This window comes from Camarhynchus parvulus, chromosome 5 (genome assembly GCF_901933205.1).
Source record: "Camarhynchus parvulus chromosome 5, STF_HiC, whole genome shotgun sequence".
Taxonomy (NCBI): Eukaryota; Metazoa; Chordata; class Aves; order Passeriformes; family Thraupidae; genus Camarhynchus; species Camarhynchus parvulus.
In genome coordinates, this window is record NC_044575.1 from 18,416,337 (window position 1) to 18,434,415 (window position 18,079).

Here is an 18,079-nt window from a genome sequence, read left to right on the forward strand (position 1 = left end):
AAATGGTAGGCATGCCATCCTGCACAGTCAGAATCAGAAGTTTCTTTTACATCAACTTCTATCTAGGATGGGAATTGAAATAAGAGTCTTATTAGAGTCTGTGTTCACACAGTAAGCTCCTGTTCACCTCCACAGAGTGCACCAGGCTTCTGCAGAGAAGGTGTCAGACACCATAGTAATGGAAGTAACTATTCATTGTTGCACTATGTCCCTCACTTGGCTTTGGTTCTAGGCATTTTCTCTCTATGTGCAGGAGGATACATGCCTAAAGACTTTGAGGTTATTAGTTTTCAGTAAAGTGATGTTTCAGTCAGACCTTTATATAAAAAAGTCTTGCAGGCTGGGGTTCCAGCAGAGTAAAATAAGAATTCCTACTGCTTCTTAAAGACAAGACAAAAGGACATGTTATGTCACAGACCTACCAAATTTCAAGCAAGAAACTGATAGTCTAGTTTCATGGGAATACATTGGCCAAAAGATTTTATAAGAATTAAAACTTAAAGTGACCTTACCACATTCAGGATGATGTGTTGACCAAATCCCATCAAGCTGACAGTAGGCAACATGGCTGCCTTTTAAGCTGTAACCTGCGTTGCACTTGAAGTAAACCCGGGCCCCGTATTTAAAGTCATCTCCTTCCACAATACCATGAGCAGGAGCACCTGGAGTCCTACACATCACCACTGACAGTTCAGATATTTCAAAAAAATCCACTTTATTACAAAAACAGGACTGTGTTAGGATGATTCTTTACTTAGAACATAGAAAAACCAATTACAATGGACACAGGAGTTAAAATTAAAAGAGCAGTACATGCTGATCTTTAGAAAGTTGTTTAGACATCAGTTCTACACACACATCCCACTTTTCAAAACCTATCTACATCATAAGGTTCAACAGGATTACTCTGAAGTGTCACATGATCATGTGCATAAATGTTTGAACTATTAGGGCTCATTTGCTTGGAATATTAGTACTTGAAATACTTACCATCTTAACAAGCGTTTTAAATGAGCTACCATGCATGGTCAGGAAAAAAATCTAGATCCTTAAAAGCTTTATACTGAATTTCTTTCAAATACCTCTTTACATTTTATATAGATTTTTAGATAACATCTCAGAAATTATAAAGCATCATTATTTGTGTAAATCAAACATTAACATAATTATATTTAAAAGGAACTTTGATATTTACTAAACTGGGATTTTTACCCTTTCCACAGGATATTGGGAAAATACAGATGATGTTCTATATAATTACTGCAAGTAGTAAATATTAAATTAAGCATCAAAAGCAAGATTTCTCTGACAGCATCAAGCCAGCCATGCTAAGGTCCACCTAGCACATAAACCCGTCCAATTGTGGTAAACAATAGATTTGAAGGAAGGACTATAAAATCAGAACAAGCATGTAGAATACTTTCCTGGCATAATCTGTCAGCATTCAAAAGTGTGAAGCTCAAGGACTACCTGAACTACAATGGCATTTTTGGTATAACATACCCCGCTGATATTTTTTTAACATTTATTTGTCTTAGTATTTTCTACACTCAACCACCTACTCGGTGTCCACAATATCCTGTGGCAATGAATTCTACAAAGTGCCAAACATGCACTGCCTTCTTTAGTTTTGTTTCTAGCCTGCCACCTGATAATTTTATTTGATGCTGTACTTTCTTCATTATGAGAGGCAGAGAATGTCCACGCCTTATTAACCTTCTCCAAGCCACTTTTTAAGGCCAGTTTCCTGTATGTAGAAATTACATGTATATTTCTGTAGGTAATGTAGGAAACACATGGTTTATTATCTACACAGTTACCTATCTCTTTGGCTTTGCCTGGGCCGTTCATTGTGAAAAACTGCATGGGAGAGGATTCAGTGCAAGACATAGATATGCATATGGGTTTTTTACCTATCACCTGTGGTACTCTGCTGACAATAGATAGATCAGTTCTAAAGAGATCATCCCTACTTTATGCTTTTAGAATTTGACTTTTCTGTTTTGCCTCATAGCCAGTTGCTTGCTAACCTGCAGCCAAATTTTTATCCTTAAAACTTTCAGAGGAAAACTTCTAAGTCCTTTGCTCTGTAATCCTTACACAGAGCCCACATAAATGAATCCATGTATATGGACTGTGGACCATCCAATGATTCACATAAAGAAAACGTCAACAATGAGCTGGAAAAATCATTTGTGCACTAGTGAGCAAAGATCTTGGCAAGAAAAACTGTCTAACAATTAACCATTAGATTGAGGCCTGGACTATTACGCTCCTAATCAAATCAAGTCCAGTTAGGGTAGGTCAGCATTTCCTCTTGGCTACAAGTATTCTTCATTAATGTCATCATTAGCAAAAGAATAATAAGAAAGAATTTTAAAAAATAGTAATTCCTAGCCCTTGATGTTTCTCATGTGAAATATAGACACGTATATATACATACATACATATATAGGTGCATATGTGTATACCTAAGGACATAGATAAATGAAACATAAATAATGGGAACATAGAATTTCTAGGTGTTTTAAGTTCTCAGAACACTCATCTTCCCACTCATGATCTCTGTACTCCCAGTCACTCCCTCCATATCTTTCTCTGAGCAGCAATCCATTTCCCTCCATTTCTATTTCTCTCTTTCAATTTAAAGTCACACTCAGCTTGTCAAATGAGAAAACTAGACCAACTATCTGTGCACCTCTCAGACTTTTACTTTTTGTCATAAATACAGGTTTTTTGTTTTGCTTATGGTCCAGTTCAGCTCTGCAGAACAAATATTTTGGTGCTTTTGTGCTCCAGGTCCATCCTAGAAAAAAATGTCACCAAGCTACATTTGCTTACTAACTACCAGTATCTGTCCTTGTTCACTCCCTAAGTGCTGAAGAGATTTAGTTTCTCATCCTTTTGATTTGTTTGTTGCCTGACTTTCTTTAGATTCTCTGCACCCCTGGGAGCCAGCTGGCACAATTTTGGTTTTATTTACGATGAAAATTCAGTATTTCATACACAGATTCATTTAATACTGAACTATGGACTAGAGCAGAGGACATGGAGGCAGAAGGTCATGAGATCTAATCACAGCTAAAGAAATGTGGTCATAGGTAGGTTGCTTCATCTGCAGTATGTGACAAATGAGAGCACGCCTTTCATCACAGGGATGTTACAAGCATTAGCTCATACCCACTTGTGTCACAGAGCCACTGTAGGGTTTCTCCGATGGCAAACACCTTAGCTTTATTAATAGATGTGTCCATTTTGTTACCCATGCCTCTAACTACTGGTTGTCTGTTCTCTTGTAACATAGGGATGAATCTGCCACTGGAGACAGAGCCACTCCCTTAATTTTTTACTATGGATAATTTTGTAAGCTCATTCTTTCTCTCTACAAATTAAATGTGGTTTTGAATCTTGAGATGTTCCCTGCATCTCAGTCCCACAGCTGAGTTCTCTGTTTTCAGTGAAAGTCTCATACAGTTACTCTAGTGCCTGCTCTTTACTGCTTTGGTTTGAACTCTGTAGGTTTTTTCTTCTTCAGTTTGACTTGCATTTTATCCCTTTCACCTAATGTGTTTCAGGGAGCTCTTTTCCACCTTTTCCCTTTACTTGTGAACACTTCAGGCAATGGAGTTTTGAAGAGTTATTATGAAGGGAATCCTAGCCCCCATGTGTTTCATCCAAGTCCATCTTATTTTTTTGTGGATAGCTTCCCATCAAGAGTGAATTTGACTGGTTGTTACATCTTTCAGTAGGGCAGTGTATTTCATTGAATTTTCAGACAGCCTTCTTTGTTTGAGATATTTTATTGAAGTTTTTCTATATTCTCTCCTGGTGAAAAACTAAATCCAACTCTCCAACAGACATTTCTCAGAAGTCAAAAGGAAAGTAAAAGAACATTTTGTAAATGTCATTCATACCTAGCTCTGCCCTCTGGATACACATTAGTCATAAAATCCAACCACGTGATCTGACCTACTTGTCTTCAGGTTCTAAGCTTCCTAAGGTATTTGATATGATTTCAGATTCCCTTGCCTACGCAGGATGGACTGAGAATTTTGAATATCACTCCTCCTTCTGTGCATGGTCCAGCAGAGAGGGCTGGGTCCCCCTCACAACTCTCACTCACCTCCAGCCACCCCCACCCCAGCTGTACCTGTGCATGGTCTAGCCTGACTGCTACAGCACAGAGAGGGCTATGAGCTGTTTGGACAGCATTTCCCTTGGGAAGCACATGGTGGAACGGCCAGGAGCACTCCATGAGCTTGAACCATTCCTAGGCCACTAGTTAGACTGCTCTGCTCCACATGAAAAAAACACAAACATTCCTACTGCCCTGTGACTCTGGCTTCCTGCCTTTGGGACAAATGGGACATGTGTCAAAGGTTCAACCTCTGCACCTTCCTCTTGGACCAAACCCACCAGGAACCCAGAAAATGGAGTAGAAGTCTACAGAATTCTACTATGAAGTGGTAATGGACAGCCAAATATGAAAGACATTCATTCACGTTCTGTCAAAAAACATCTGAGCAGTCCAGAGACTCCATGAGGGTCCTGATCCCATTCTTCTTGCCAGGATGTCATCAGATCTACAAAGATCCTGGTGAATTTACATCTAGAAAGGTGAAACTAATGTTAGGGAAAAATAATCCTGAAAGTGATTAAGAGCTAAGAATGACCAGCCTGCTCATGCAAAAGTCAAAAACTATAATGATTGAAAATGTAAAAAAGAGAAAGGATACATTAAGATATTTAAAGGACAACAAAGTATATTCAAGCAGGAAAAAATTAGGAACAGGATAATTCTTACTAAAAAAAAAATTATAAAAGTCTCCTTGACAAATGTTGGAAAGGTATGGTAGGATGTAAGTAGAAATTTTATGAGTCTTGTCATTTGAAAACTGAAACTCCAGCTAAAAAAAGTGGAACAGAAATGTAGGGAACAGAGCAACACCAGCAAATGCATCATGAGCGGAGAGATTTTTGTTTAATTTTTTCCTTATTTTGCTACACAGTGTTATTCCTGGAAAGTTCTACAATTAATCTATACAGCCATGTTAGGTAACCTTTGCCACTTTAGGGTTTGAGATGAATTTTTGGCTTGAGAGCAAAGTAGGAGAGAGTGGTTACAGGCTCCTCTGGCAGAAATGCTAAGTTGTGACAGAACAGCTGTTAGATAATAAAAAACAGAGCTGCCTCAAGTTATCACAAACTCACACATTCCTGATAAAACTTATTATACTTCTTGCCTCTTGCTTTGGTCTCTTGGGGAAAAGAAAACAATTTCTGGCCCATATGAAACATTAAAATGGCTTCACATTTCATGGATAACTTTCCTCAATCTGAGAAAAACTTGACTAGAGGAACAGTAAGTTCCTGAATTTTTAAGTAAAATATTCTATTATTAATAATAACAGTACAAATTCCTTTCCCTTTTAAATTATATGTAAGAGACATTCCTTAGATCAGAATTATCTGCCATTTAGAAATAGTCTTTGGGCTCATTTTATCACCAGTGAGATAAATTAGATGATCTCTTGAGCCACACTTTTCTCTCTCCAATATCCTTCAAATCCTGCCTGATGGAATTATCATTTGCTTTTGTCCCAGAGTCTCTTCATTAAACGAATGCTATTTTTTTCTGCTACCTTCCTCTCACCCACTTTGTTAAATAATATATACCCCTTCATACATATAATTTATGATCTCTATATTCTGCACAACCTTTCAATAATATATTGCATGCCTGAAATAAATCTCATTTCTCATTGGTGGTACTAATAAAAGGTTTATATTTCCCTTTTTGTCCGTCCCTGAAATTAGGTGCAAGAGCTTATATGGAATTTCGCTCGTAATTTGCTTACAAAATATTTTAGTATTTCTACTTGCATATTCCCAAGTCAGAGTTTGGCTTTCAGGATGAGCTGTGCTACTGTATATAGCACATTTTGCCTATGTAGTATAGCTCTGTACATTTTTTATAGAATTATTGCATGGTTTGGGTTGGAAGTGATTCTAAAGATCATCTAGTTCCAACCTCCCTGCCATGAGCAAGGTACCTGTCATTAAAGCAGGTTGCTCAAAGCCCCATCCAGCCTGGCCTTGAACACTTCCAAGGATGGGGCATCCACAGCTTCTCTGGTCAATCTGTGCCAGTGCCTCACCACCCTCACAGTAAAGAATTCCTTCTTAATATCTAACTTAGATCTACCTTCCTTCTGCTTAAAGCCATTCTCCCTTGTCCTGTCACTAGCTGCCCATGTGGAAAGTCTCTCTCCAGATCTCTTGTAGCCCCTTCAGGTACTGGAAAGCTGCTCTAAGATCTTTCCAGAGCCTTCTCTTCTCCAGGCTGAACAACCCCAGCTCTCTCAGCCTGTTCTCATAGGAGAGGTGCTCCAGCCTGATCCTCTTCCTGGCCCTCCTCTGGACTTGTTCTAACACGTCCACATCCTTCTTGTGTTGGGGGCCACAGAGCTCTTCTAGGTGCTTGTAATGTTGCTTTTGCATAAGCTGTGCTGGTGTGCTCAGGAGGCCAAACACTGAAAATGCTCACAGCACTTGGTAACCAGCAGGGGAATAGGAGCAGCTTCTGCTGTTAGGAATCCTAGCATCTTTCTGCAGAAAAAGAGTTGTGGACTTAGGATGGAACCCCTGGGCCCACCATGCCACCCAGACCATTCTAAGGACTGTCAGAGAAAGCCTGATTGACTGAAACTGAAGAAATTTAAATAACTATCCTCAAAAAGAGGACATTTTGTCTGGAGGAAGCCTAAATTACATTCTGTTCCCCAGTGAGTGCTGTCATTACTCTGCATGCTGCTAAAAGTCACAGCAACCCCTGAGCCAGAAAAACGCCTGCACAGGGATCTGAGCATCAGGATTTGGATCTGAGCTTTGGATTTTTCATGGTTTCACAGCAGTGGCCAACAAGTGCTCTGGAGCTAGAGGACCTAGAAGCCTGAGAAATGTGGCTCCAGGATCCTGTTGCTGGAGGGAGCACAACATGCAGAGTATGTGGAAGTGACGTTTTTTTCCTTCTCTGTGATTAAGAAAACAAAAATTAAAGGGAAAATACAACAGATAATACAAATTTCTTTGAAATTTACTGTTATGAAACCATTCTAACAGAAAACTCCCAGCCAGCTCCACCTACATGCACTTCATACAGCTCACTGGTATTTGCAAAGGCTGCCTACAGCCAAGCCTGCTAAAGTCAATAGTGGCAAATCCCATCCTGTTTGCCATTTTGAGTGTAAGTCTGATTTGATCAAATTCTTTTTCTTGGTTTAAGTTTTGTTTAGAGGGCAAGCCTGATTCCCTGAGTATTATTACATAATAGTAATATCTGTTTTTCCAAAATTTTTTTTAACATTAGCATATTGGAATTTTACTACTGGGGAAGCTCCAGCATGGAGTTATCAAGTGATTAACCTGAAGGCAAGCAGAGAGTGACTGACAGAGCTAGGAACATTCCTGTTATCTCCTGACATTCTTACTACATTTGCACTTAAACTGACCTGACTTTGTGCAAAGTCAGCAGTAATTATTATATCATTTAGTAATCAACATACTATTCTCAGCAGCACGGTTTTGTCCAAAGGAGGTGAAGCCATATGGGAGCAGATAGTTCAGAGTGTCTGACCACAAAGCATGTGAGTTAAGGAGGGACCCAGCCATGAGCAGCTCAGCAGCTAGTGCTGGGTATTGTGATTCCCTTTGCAAAGCCCCATGTGTAAAGAGCTCTTCTGAATTCAGACAATATCTGTAGTCTTCACTCAAAACAGAGCTTATTTCTTAATGTTGGCCCATGAGCTCTGTCAGGTCCATGTCTCTGATGTCAGTCCAAATCTCTGATACCATTTATTCCTATGCTTATCCCTTCTCTCCCCAGCATGCATCCACAAGGTGAGGACACCCCAGGTTCTCACAAGGTTTGCCAGCAAAGAACTGTCATGGGGGAGGACTCAGATGGTTCTCCAGAGACATCCTCCTTTGGCAGCTTGGCATAGCAGCCAGAGATGGCTAATGCCTAACACAGAAGCCCACAGAGACTAACTTTAGCCAAAAGCATAAGGATATTGGCTGTCAAAATATTTTTAGAATGGCTGTATCCTCCAAGAGGGAATGAGGTGCGGGATTCCTGGAGGCCACGGCTCAGAGTGCTCAGACCTGCTTTTCTACTGTTTCTCATAAGTAGTGCACAGGGCTTTCAAACCAGCATATGAGTTTGGCAGTGGATTTGATAAAATAATCTGCATTGGGAGGTGTCAGGCTATCCTGCCATCCTGAGGCAGCATGGCTGTGCATTCTTCTATGCTCATTAGAGACCTTCTTGTATTAGGTCACACACAGTATGAGGCAGGAACCCTGCCTCCAGACTGATTCTTTAGGAGTCCCAGTGTTCTTGTCTGGCTCCTGTCTGCCTTCAAGGTTCTCTGCATGCTGGGATCATGGGCATATCATAAATCTGCTGATAGCAACATAGGGTTTGTGAGATCCTGTAGTGCCTCATAGAGCAAAATGTGTAAACTGTGCTGGGAATGTCCTGTGACACTGCTGACACTCTCTCTGAGCCTACAATTGTTTCAGCACAGGCTTTGTTTCTACAAGGAGCTCGACTCACAGTGATGGTACTTATACTCAGGAAAGAGCCTGGCATCTTCTGAAGCTGTTCTCAAGAGCAACTCTCAGCTCAACATCTCCTGAATAAATGGAGCAAACACTGCAGGATCCAGCCTAAAGAAACTAACATTCTTTCACCACCTCCCTGAACGTCCCACCTCTCCTGCACAGGAGAGCACTGATGACTAAGAATCCACACGAAGGAGCCCAGCTGTTCTGCTCCAGATTCTGGCAAGAGCTGGATGTGAATGGGAGCCAGAGAGGCTCGATGGCATTAGCTTTGCAATGTGATCTTCATTCTTCCCCACAGCAGGAACAGACTGCTGGGAGCTGAACAGCTTTGGAGGACAGGTGGTCTTGGTCAGGACTCTAAAGAAAATGCTTTCTGGGGGTGGTGTGTGTTTACACGGGCTGTGTCTGAGGGGGCTGCTGATGACTAGAATGCTCGCTTGTCTTCTCTGGTTTCACTCAAAACTTTTACTTTTTGGAGCTGACAGGCTCTGCAATTTAGATGAAAAAAGAATGTGGCTGCAACTTTTAGAACCAGAAATTAGATGGGAGTGAGCAAAGAAAGCCAAGAGTGCTAAGGTTTGGATTGAAAACTAATAAACTAATTTTTTTAAAGCAAGACTCTCATAGCAGAGAGCAAATGATTGGAAACACCACAGTAGATCCTGTACAGGAAAGAGCATGGAAACTAATGTGATAAAAAGGTGTTCACAGGGATGGCAGTATTTTCTGAACAGCTACAGCCACTTATCAAAGGAGCTGTGCTCTACTTGGTCATGCCTGTCACCACAGACTCAGCAAGGAGTGGATGAGGCTCTAGGCAGGGGCCCCAGAGGTACCTCAAGCCTCTGTGTTACCACAAGCACTTAGCCAAGTCTAAGCTCCACAGAAGTGCTCATGTCATGGTGATTGCAGTAGCTAAAAGAGCCAGTATCCCTCAGGAACTTGGCCCTCAGTATTAAATACAAGTCCTGAATGAGTAACGACTATTCCCCAAAAGTTTGCGTGTGCATTACAGTAGCCTTCATTTAGGTTTCTGGTAAGGGAGGATTTTTGATAAACTACCTCTGCCCTCAGTCACTTGTGTTTCAAAAGAGAGGAAACACTCTAACCTCCTTCATGCCTCTTGTGATGTCCCAGGACACATCCTCCCAGCTCCATGCCCAACTCCAGCCACAGCTCATGCAGAAATGCTGGGACAGGCTATTCATTACAAAGGTCTTTGGCCTTAATTTATTCCCCATGAAAGAGTCCTGGAAGTTCAAATCACCTCTCACTGTTGCATTTTGCCAGTCCTCACATTAATCTTGGAAATGTCAATGGAAATCATAACAAGAGTGGCTGATCAACCAGCTCCAAGAGTCAGAGAGTAGGTTTCCAGTCCTGCTCTCTGGGCCTCTTTGCTTTTGCAGTAGTTCCACCAGCTAGGAATAATTACACAAAATTATGACATCATCCCTACTGAAAACCAAATCTTTTCATTCCCTTCCAGCCAATTGGAAGTTGCCTCTGATGTTTTCTAACTCCCTGCCTCTGTGAATGAGACCGTATCCATGAGAAAATATGCTTGGATCACTCACTGTGATTTATTCATCCGGAGGCAATTTGGAGGCTGTTGCTTACAATTAGCCACTTAATCTTTATCAGCATTGTTCTTAGCCCTTAGAAGGCTATGTCTCTGGATACAACCTTTCCGGTACTTGGATGGCCTATTTAATTACACAACTGGACCTGTCTGTGCGTGGGATACTGGAGTGAATGAAATCCTAACAATCCTCAACATTCATTTCTCTATCAGTAGCAAGAGCTAATATTTATCATAAGTTCTCTAATGTGTCTCTTGGGAAAAAACCACAATATCATCCTGCAGAGGAGAGCACTGTCTGCTCAGGGGGAAGATTATAGGGCAAGAAAGAAGCAGGTATGCTCATTATTACATCAAATTACAAATGAGAGAGTAAATAATCCTGAGGTGTTTCCTTGTGGAGATGTCATCTTTCCAAATAAACGGGGATAAGCCCAAGCAATACTGGATGGAAAAGGCACTCTAAACAAATGCATATTGCTCAGAAAAAATGTTTCTGAAGGCGCATTAACTGAAACAAGAGAACAATATACAATGATATAGATTCACCTTGGCATAGCTGACAGAATATTTCATTCAGCCTTTTGCAGGGATCTCAGCTGAATTTCATACAGGAAGTAAGATCTGGCATTGCCCATTTTAGAAAAAGAGATGGCAATTACCAAGCATTGAGATGAGAGGATAGGGAAAGGAAATGAAGGGAACTGAAAAGCAAAAGAGTACTAAGGAAGTAGCAAGGCAATTTCATTGGCTGTGAAATGCAGTTTCTGAGCTCCTGAAGGAACCAAAGTGGAAAGTGGGAGTTGTAAGAAAGAACAAATGGGATTCTGCCTGGTCAATTTTGTCATTATTCCTGCCTCCTGGGGCCATTCTGCCTTGGCAGTGTTTTGCATCACCAGTGAACAGCATGGAAGACAATGCAATGATTCCCATGAAGGGAAGTGTGTAAGGTAGCTGCCTCAGAGATGTTTGAGTGTATAATCCTCAAGGAAGAACAAAGCCTTTTAATGAGTTTGGAGGGAGGGGGAAGGGAAAGAACAAAACTGTAAGCATTGAAGAATGCTGATTATTTCAGCAAACTTTTACCATAGTTTTAAGGTTACCCCAAAGCACTGCAAGAGCTGCAGTCCGTGTGCTTGCACCCCAGAAGTACAAACAGTGTATCAGCAGGCTTCAAAGAGGACTGAACAGAAGGGCAGGAGAGGGAAGAAAGAAAAAGCAAAGTTGTATTTTGGGAGGGTTCCTTCAATTAAAGCTTACGACGATGTGTTTTCAGGCCATAGACACTGGAGAGAGGCCAAGCAGGAACACTTATGACCTATTTTGTACTTTTGTTAGGTCTGTGCTTTGTTTTGGGAGGGTTAGCAGTTGCATACAATCCCTCACTGTATTCTGGAGAGGTAGGTTTGGTGTTGGCATCTATTGTAGGGTGTGGGTGCTTGTTGAGTTTGGGGGTCTCCTTTATGTCTTTGGTGTTGTCTGTGGTTTATTTGGGTGGAATGTCAGTGGATAATGTTGATTCTTTTTCTTTAGTGGCAGATTGTTTTCAGAGTCTTGGGGGGATTGGTTGTGATGGTGTGGGAATTGTTTTAGTTCTTGGAGGTAGTTTTTGGGGGAGTTTACTGAATGCTGATAGTTTGGGATAGCTGCTGTTGATAGTGGGACATGCTTTCTGTTCAAACAGATTTTAGTGGTGTAGCTATGTTTTATTCTTGCAGGGTGAGGATAGTTTTAGTGGGGGCTGTTACTAACTTTATTTGTTGTTTTGGAACTTGTGTGAGGGTTATATGACAGGGTCATTCAAGCAGTTTAAGGGTAGAAATCAGAAAATAGTTTAATGTAAAATTCCAGCTTTGGGAGTTTGAAATAGAGGTTTAAGTCCTTTTTTTCTGAGGTGATTTGTGGAATTCTAAGAGGTGTAGTCTTCACTCATTGGTTCAGAAGACCAGCGTTTTTTCAAAACTGTTAGAGTATTTTTAGAAATTGAGTATTTTGTTTTTCTAGGGCTCCAGTAATGGGGAAGAGGATTAGGAGGATGCTGAAATAGGTGAGGGAAGCTAGGTGGCCAGCAATGGTGAATGGTTGATATAGACAGAGATCCCAAATCTATAATCTACTCTGGGCCTTTCTCTCAGCTCTTCTAACTCCAAAAAACCCAAAAGTTACATCTCCTCACACTCAGCTTGGAGGCAGAAAGCACCTCCATCAGCAAATTAACAACTGTGTTCCAGCCCCCTACTCTGGGACCCTTGCAGAAGGTGGGGTTGAGCTTGAAGTGTGCCAGTGATGCAGACTGGTTTTTGGGCTGCAGGCAGTCATTCTGTGCTGAAGAGCTGGTTTATGCCATGCATTAGAGGAGCCTTTTCAGAAAGACTCAGCCTCCTAAGTGATTCAGTGGTGAAATGACAGGCAAAAGTATCTTTGTCCCATCTAGTGTGGGGAAAATGCCTGAGATGTAGCTTGGTCCAACCTGTCCTCCTGATACTGATTCATCCTTCCACATGGCAAGCCATACCAGGGAGAATCCTATGGATGGTTTTATCTCTAAGATGTCTTCACAGGTTGAGGAAAAAGTTCAGTATTGTTTTGGGGTGGGCAAGTAGAGATTGCTACGAATATATTTAATGTAGTTTAGAAATACACTTCTTTTCCTATGGCAGGCCTATCCTTGGATAGATTTGATTTACAAAGAGACAATTTCTTGTTTATTTAGATGTTGGCTATGCCTGGGGCTGTGCTCTGGGCAGAATACCATGGAGTTTTCCCAGATACGTTTCACTTTCTGAAAAACTAAAAGAATTGTCTAGTTAATTGACACTGGGAAAATAACAAAGCAGCAAGAGAAGTTGTCAGTAAAGCAGATGTTCTGTCTCTTTCAGCCTTGCTGTCAGTGACACTTACTCACTGGAGTTTCAAGACACTATAAAAGTATTATGAGATCAAACACTGGTAAATGGTATGAGCACCTTCCTCCCAGAGAGTGTGTGACTTACCCAATCCAACATTCTTACTGATGGAACTGAGGGAAAGGCCAGTCCTAGGGATCATATTTTTGCAGGTTGATTTACAGCAGCTGTTGTTCAGTGGCTGCTTCAGATGTTTGTTTCAATATCCATCCTCAGCCATCAACATCATTTTTGTCTTAGGTGTTTCTGTCCTCCTATGAGGCACCTTGGCTGTTTGTGTAACACGAGCTGCACAGCTTTAGTTTATTGCTTAGTGAATTAAGACAACCCAGAACTGATGTTAGGTTATCTTAAATCACCACACATAGTGTTTGGTGGTTTGGCAGTTTCTCTGTGAGCATGTCCAACATCCTTCTAAACAAGGGAGAAATCTCCAGAAAATATACTGAAGTGAAAACTGGGAGCAGAAATCTCTACCTCCATCTCAACACAAGCCCTTCAAATTCCTGCACTAGGCACTAACCAATACAGATTGCCTTGTAAGCACATGATTTTCCTGGAACGGAGTGTACTGTGGGACAGTGAGTATGTTGTGGGGCAGGATGTATGTTTGCTAACATCCCAGCAAACATCTACACAGCATCACAATGTTCTTCTGACCAGCTCAATAAAACAAGAGAGGGCATTATGCCACCAGAACTGAAATCTGAAGTGACTTATTAAAAACCTCTCTATATTATGTTGCCTCTCAGAGGCAGTTCCAGGAAAGTTCTGGAAAACAGCCACCTCTGAGACCATTCTGTGGTCACACTACAGAGCTGCTGCATGACAGGCTAAAGGGTGGTGCTGTGTTAAGCTTCAGCCTGTAGCCCCTAATGGATCTTCAAAACCCAAGAACTGCCACACTGAGTGAAAGGTTTTTGTGTGCCTCTCAAGGCAGCCCTTGGATTGTAACAGTGAAAAAAAGCCACTAGCCTCTACTCCTTAGCAGCTCCAGGTAGATGTCCTTCAACAGCAGGAGCAGGGTTTCATTCCCATCCCAAACACATATGCCAATAGGAAGGACAATGGAAATGTGGTGGAGAAGGAGTGGCAATAATCTCATATCTTTGACATAGCCACACAAAAAATATGACCTTGACACAAGTGAGGAAGAACCCTGTCCCTTTAAAAAAATCTGTAACAAGCCATTTTCCACTGGAAAATTCAAGTGAAGCCCAACAAACAACCAAAAAAAACCACCCAAAAAAACCCCAAACAAACAAAACCAAAAAAAAACACCAAAGGAAAAAAAAAAACACCAAAAAAAACCCCACCAAAACCAACCAACAAACAAAAAAACCCAACCAATCAAACAAACAAAAAAGATCCAATGGCAGTCCCAGGAGCAGGGAAATTAAGAGTCATATTTCTACTAGGAACACTTTCCTTAGCTGGAATAGGGCTAATTTCCAGTACAACACTGCAAGAAAGGACTCAGGGGTTTTTATTTAATTATACCTGAAGTTCTCCATTGTAATCACACAGTGTAGGTAAGATGTAACACATGTGAGCTGTAAATGGTGAAGTGATTGCACACTGATATAATGTAATTATACACTTACACAGTGATTATGGCACTCCTTGAAGTCTATTACTGAGAATCTTTCTGAAAAAATTATAAAAAAGCAACCCTCCAAGCATGCTATTAGAAAACTCCGCATTCCATATCCAAGGTTAGGTAAGAAAACTAGGTTCAATGCCCAGAACCTCTCCCCAGTGCCTCATCCTCAGCTCTGCTGGGTTTCAAACTCTGTCTAGCTTATGCCAAGCACTGACAGCTGGGCTCCTTTCTCCCACAGCAGAACAGGGGGTGAGGTGTGGTTGGTGGGATGTTAATGCTTCCTCCCTGTTTTAAAGAGGCTCTGATAGGATGAGCACATCCCTAAGAACCAGCCCAAGGCACAGATGTATGGGGCCAAAAAGGATGGAAGTGGATTGTATCAGCTGTGGGGAAAGGCCTGAAAGCTATATTCAGAGGCCTGTTGGCACACAGTAAGGCCAGCCCTAGCAACATCAAAGGCTACAGCAAGGAGTTAGTTTATACAGTTCTGTCAGTTGGATTGGACTCTTCATTAGGATGCAGAACAAACCTCTCCTACTTGGCAGACAGGAACAAGAAACAGAATAAAAATGGAAATCAGATCTCAGCCCTGAATTCCCCATTCAGTGAAGCTCTTCTTAGTTGCGTAGGAACTCCAGTTTGCCTGGCTTTGTTTGAAATAAAGGTAACAGGAAATTTCTGGGCAGGATGAGGTCAAGGTCTCTTGCTTTGGGGCCAGCAAGCCCTGGGAGGACTCTGAGTCAGAACAGCCCGTTCTAGGAGGACAAGCAGAGAGCAAGAGCATTTGCTATGGGGTACCAGCAATACTGTTTCTACAGCTGCATCCTCAGCAGGCAAACTCAACAGGGAAACTTCGGAAAAGACCTTTCTTAGTTTGAGTTGGACAAGTAGTTGTCACACTGCACAGAGTCATGGGCATTCTGACACTAGAGTGGATGGTTTTTAGCAGGCAGGTTGTGCACTAGTCAGTTTCTTACTTTTCCCCTGCCTCTTTTGATGAAGTTGCTGGTTTGTCTCAGTGTATTTGTATGCTAGGAGGACAAGATTATCTGATTTTGTGGGTTCCTAATGCCTCTGACAGCATTAGAATATACAGAGGTCAAAGAGAAAAGCCTGAGTTTGCTCTCAATCATGTCAGCATGGCTAAGGGGTCACGGGGAGGGGGATGTAGGTATACTGCAAATTCACTTTAAGGTCAGAAAGAAGCTCAAGTATTTAAAACAGGAGTTAGTTTTCTCTACCTACTGTATCATGATAGCAAAGTGTGTTTATTTTAAGAAGGTATTTTTTGCTATCTTTAGGATTTGTGTTTATTATGTTTTGGGTCAGAAGATAGAAGGTTAGCATTTGTTTTACAATTTCATTTAATTTTTTTAAACAGTCTCAGGAGTAAAATCAAACATATCTATATAAAATATTTCTTGCCCTGAAACTGGACTGACTGAAATATATTAGCAGCTGTCACAAAGATAAATGCCTACGTTTCACTCCGTGCTGTTGAAACCTTTAGATCACTATATTAGCCCTTCAAATTGTAAACAAAATGTTAATTTCTTGGCTGCCATAGTAAAAGATAAAAGAGACTGCTAGTTGTAAGTAATCTGTACCTTGGATTATTTTATTAATATTGCAAATTGTAAGTGACAGGTCAATTAGGGTTAAATATGACCCCAGGAAAGCAGCTTGACCAATGCTGATCATCCTGCTAAATAGATGGAATTTAATTTAATGGAGGAAACAATAGGTTCCCTGTGGTTTAGCTCATTAAGGTGATTTCCATAATTCCAATAGTGATTCCCACATCTTTAAAATTAAACTTGGTAACAGACAAAAAGATAGAGCTGCATTGGGATGGTACAGGACAAAAAACATTTCTGATTCTGTCATGAAATACTCATTGCTAAATTTGTTTAATTTGGCCTTAACTCATTCCTGAGATAATCCCACAGTCTCTCTTCATCTGAACTATGTCCCTTGGATTTCTTTAAAACCCTCATATCTCTCTGGGTACCTTCTGTTGCACCACCTCAGAGCTTCTACATGCACTTAACATTAAGGGGCTCTAATTTTCTTCTCTCTTATACCTATTTTTTATCCATTAACTTTAATGGGATTGCACCTGGTTTCGAGAAAACCAGACTGAAAAAAAGTCAGTCTTATAGTGCCCAAACTCATATTCCGTACTACAAAAGTGACTTTTATGACAGTTTTCTGCAGAAATAAATTTATTTCCCTCATCTTTACCTCAAAAGACAGCACTTCTGCTGAAAGACCTAACAGAAAGAAAAATTCTGAGGAAAACACAATCTCTCTTTAACATTTAAACTAAAAGGCTGTTTAGGAAACTACAACTAGCTTTTAAAGAATTACAGCCATAGATATTTTCCCCAGTTCTTCCTTTTGTTCTTAAAAAACCAAATCAAACTTTAATTTTCTGGCTTTTCTCCCCATACATTGGAAAATACTTAGGATGCATTTTGGCAAAACTGAAGGAAATATCTTAAGAAAAAAATTACTTGAGGCTGGAGAGAAAAAAGTTTTGCCATGATGTTTTCTAACTGTGAGGTTTGCTATTCACATAGAAGGCAGTAATATAGATGCTGGAAAACAATATTATCCCTAGCATGAGCAAAAGGCAAACATACAGCCACAAACATCATAATGTAACAGAATTTTATCCACCAAAGTTGTTCTTTTACAAATCAAACTAAAAGATTCTCATCAAGTTAAAAATCTTACTGTATATGTGTTTAAGTGTCTCCTCTCTTTCATCCTGTTAGTACCTGTACCTTTCATTGCTTTCAGTGACAGAAATCCCATCCTATTGTTTGTCAACTATCTCCCCTGTTGTTTGCACTGGTGAAGCTTCTACACTGGAATTACAAAAGAAAGTCAGTAAAAGAATATGAGCTTCATTCTTTGCCTTGCCTGTACTGTAGAGCCTGCCAAAACTAGGGCTGAGGTTTGCTGGAAATGTAATTATTTGAAATTTTGGTTGGTTCTGAATCAGACAGGAATCTTTCTTTTTTTTTTTTTTTCCTCACTCTGTTCTAAAGAAGCAGAACTAATCTTGCTGAGCAGTTGCGAAGAGCTCAGGAGTTTCCAGTCCCTAAATGACCTGCTAAACAACTACTCACAGGAAAGAGGCTGTTAGCAGAAGAGCCAGACACTCTTAGTCCTGAGGTCAGGAACTTCCACTTTTTAGCAATCTCTTCCCTAAAGAAAACGTACCAGGAATCTGTGCAATCTGTTCAGAAACAAAATTTTTTCAGGTTTCTGGAAAATATGAAGTAACCTCTCCTCATATCTGAGCTACTTCTGGATGTGTAGAAATTGAAAAGTCTTTTACCTCAAAATGAT

General features: G+C 40.7%; 1 protein-coding gene across 4 annotated transcripts in view; it reads right to left on the bottom strand.

Annotated features, from left to right (window-relative positions):
* PAMR1 (peptidase domain containing associated with muscle regeneration 1) overlaps positions 1-18,079 on the bottom strand; it is a 55,863-nt gene that overhangs the window by 9,911 nt on the left and 27,873 nt on the right. For 3 of the 4 annotated variants that reach the window (XM_030950203.1, XM_030950202.1, XM_030950205.1), the window contains one exon: positions 513-683. The exons of the other annotated variant lie outside the window; for it this stretch is intronic. In XM_030950203.1, the coding sequence (XP_030806063.1) occupies positions 513-683 (171 nt within the window). The remainder of the gene's footprint in view (positions 1-512; positions 684-18,079) is intronic. 4 annotated transcript variants of the gene reach the window in all.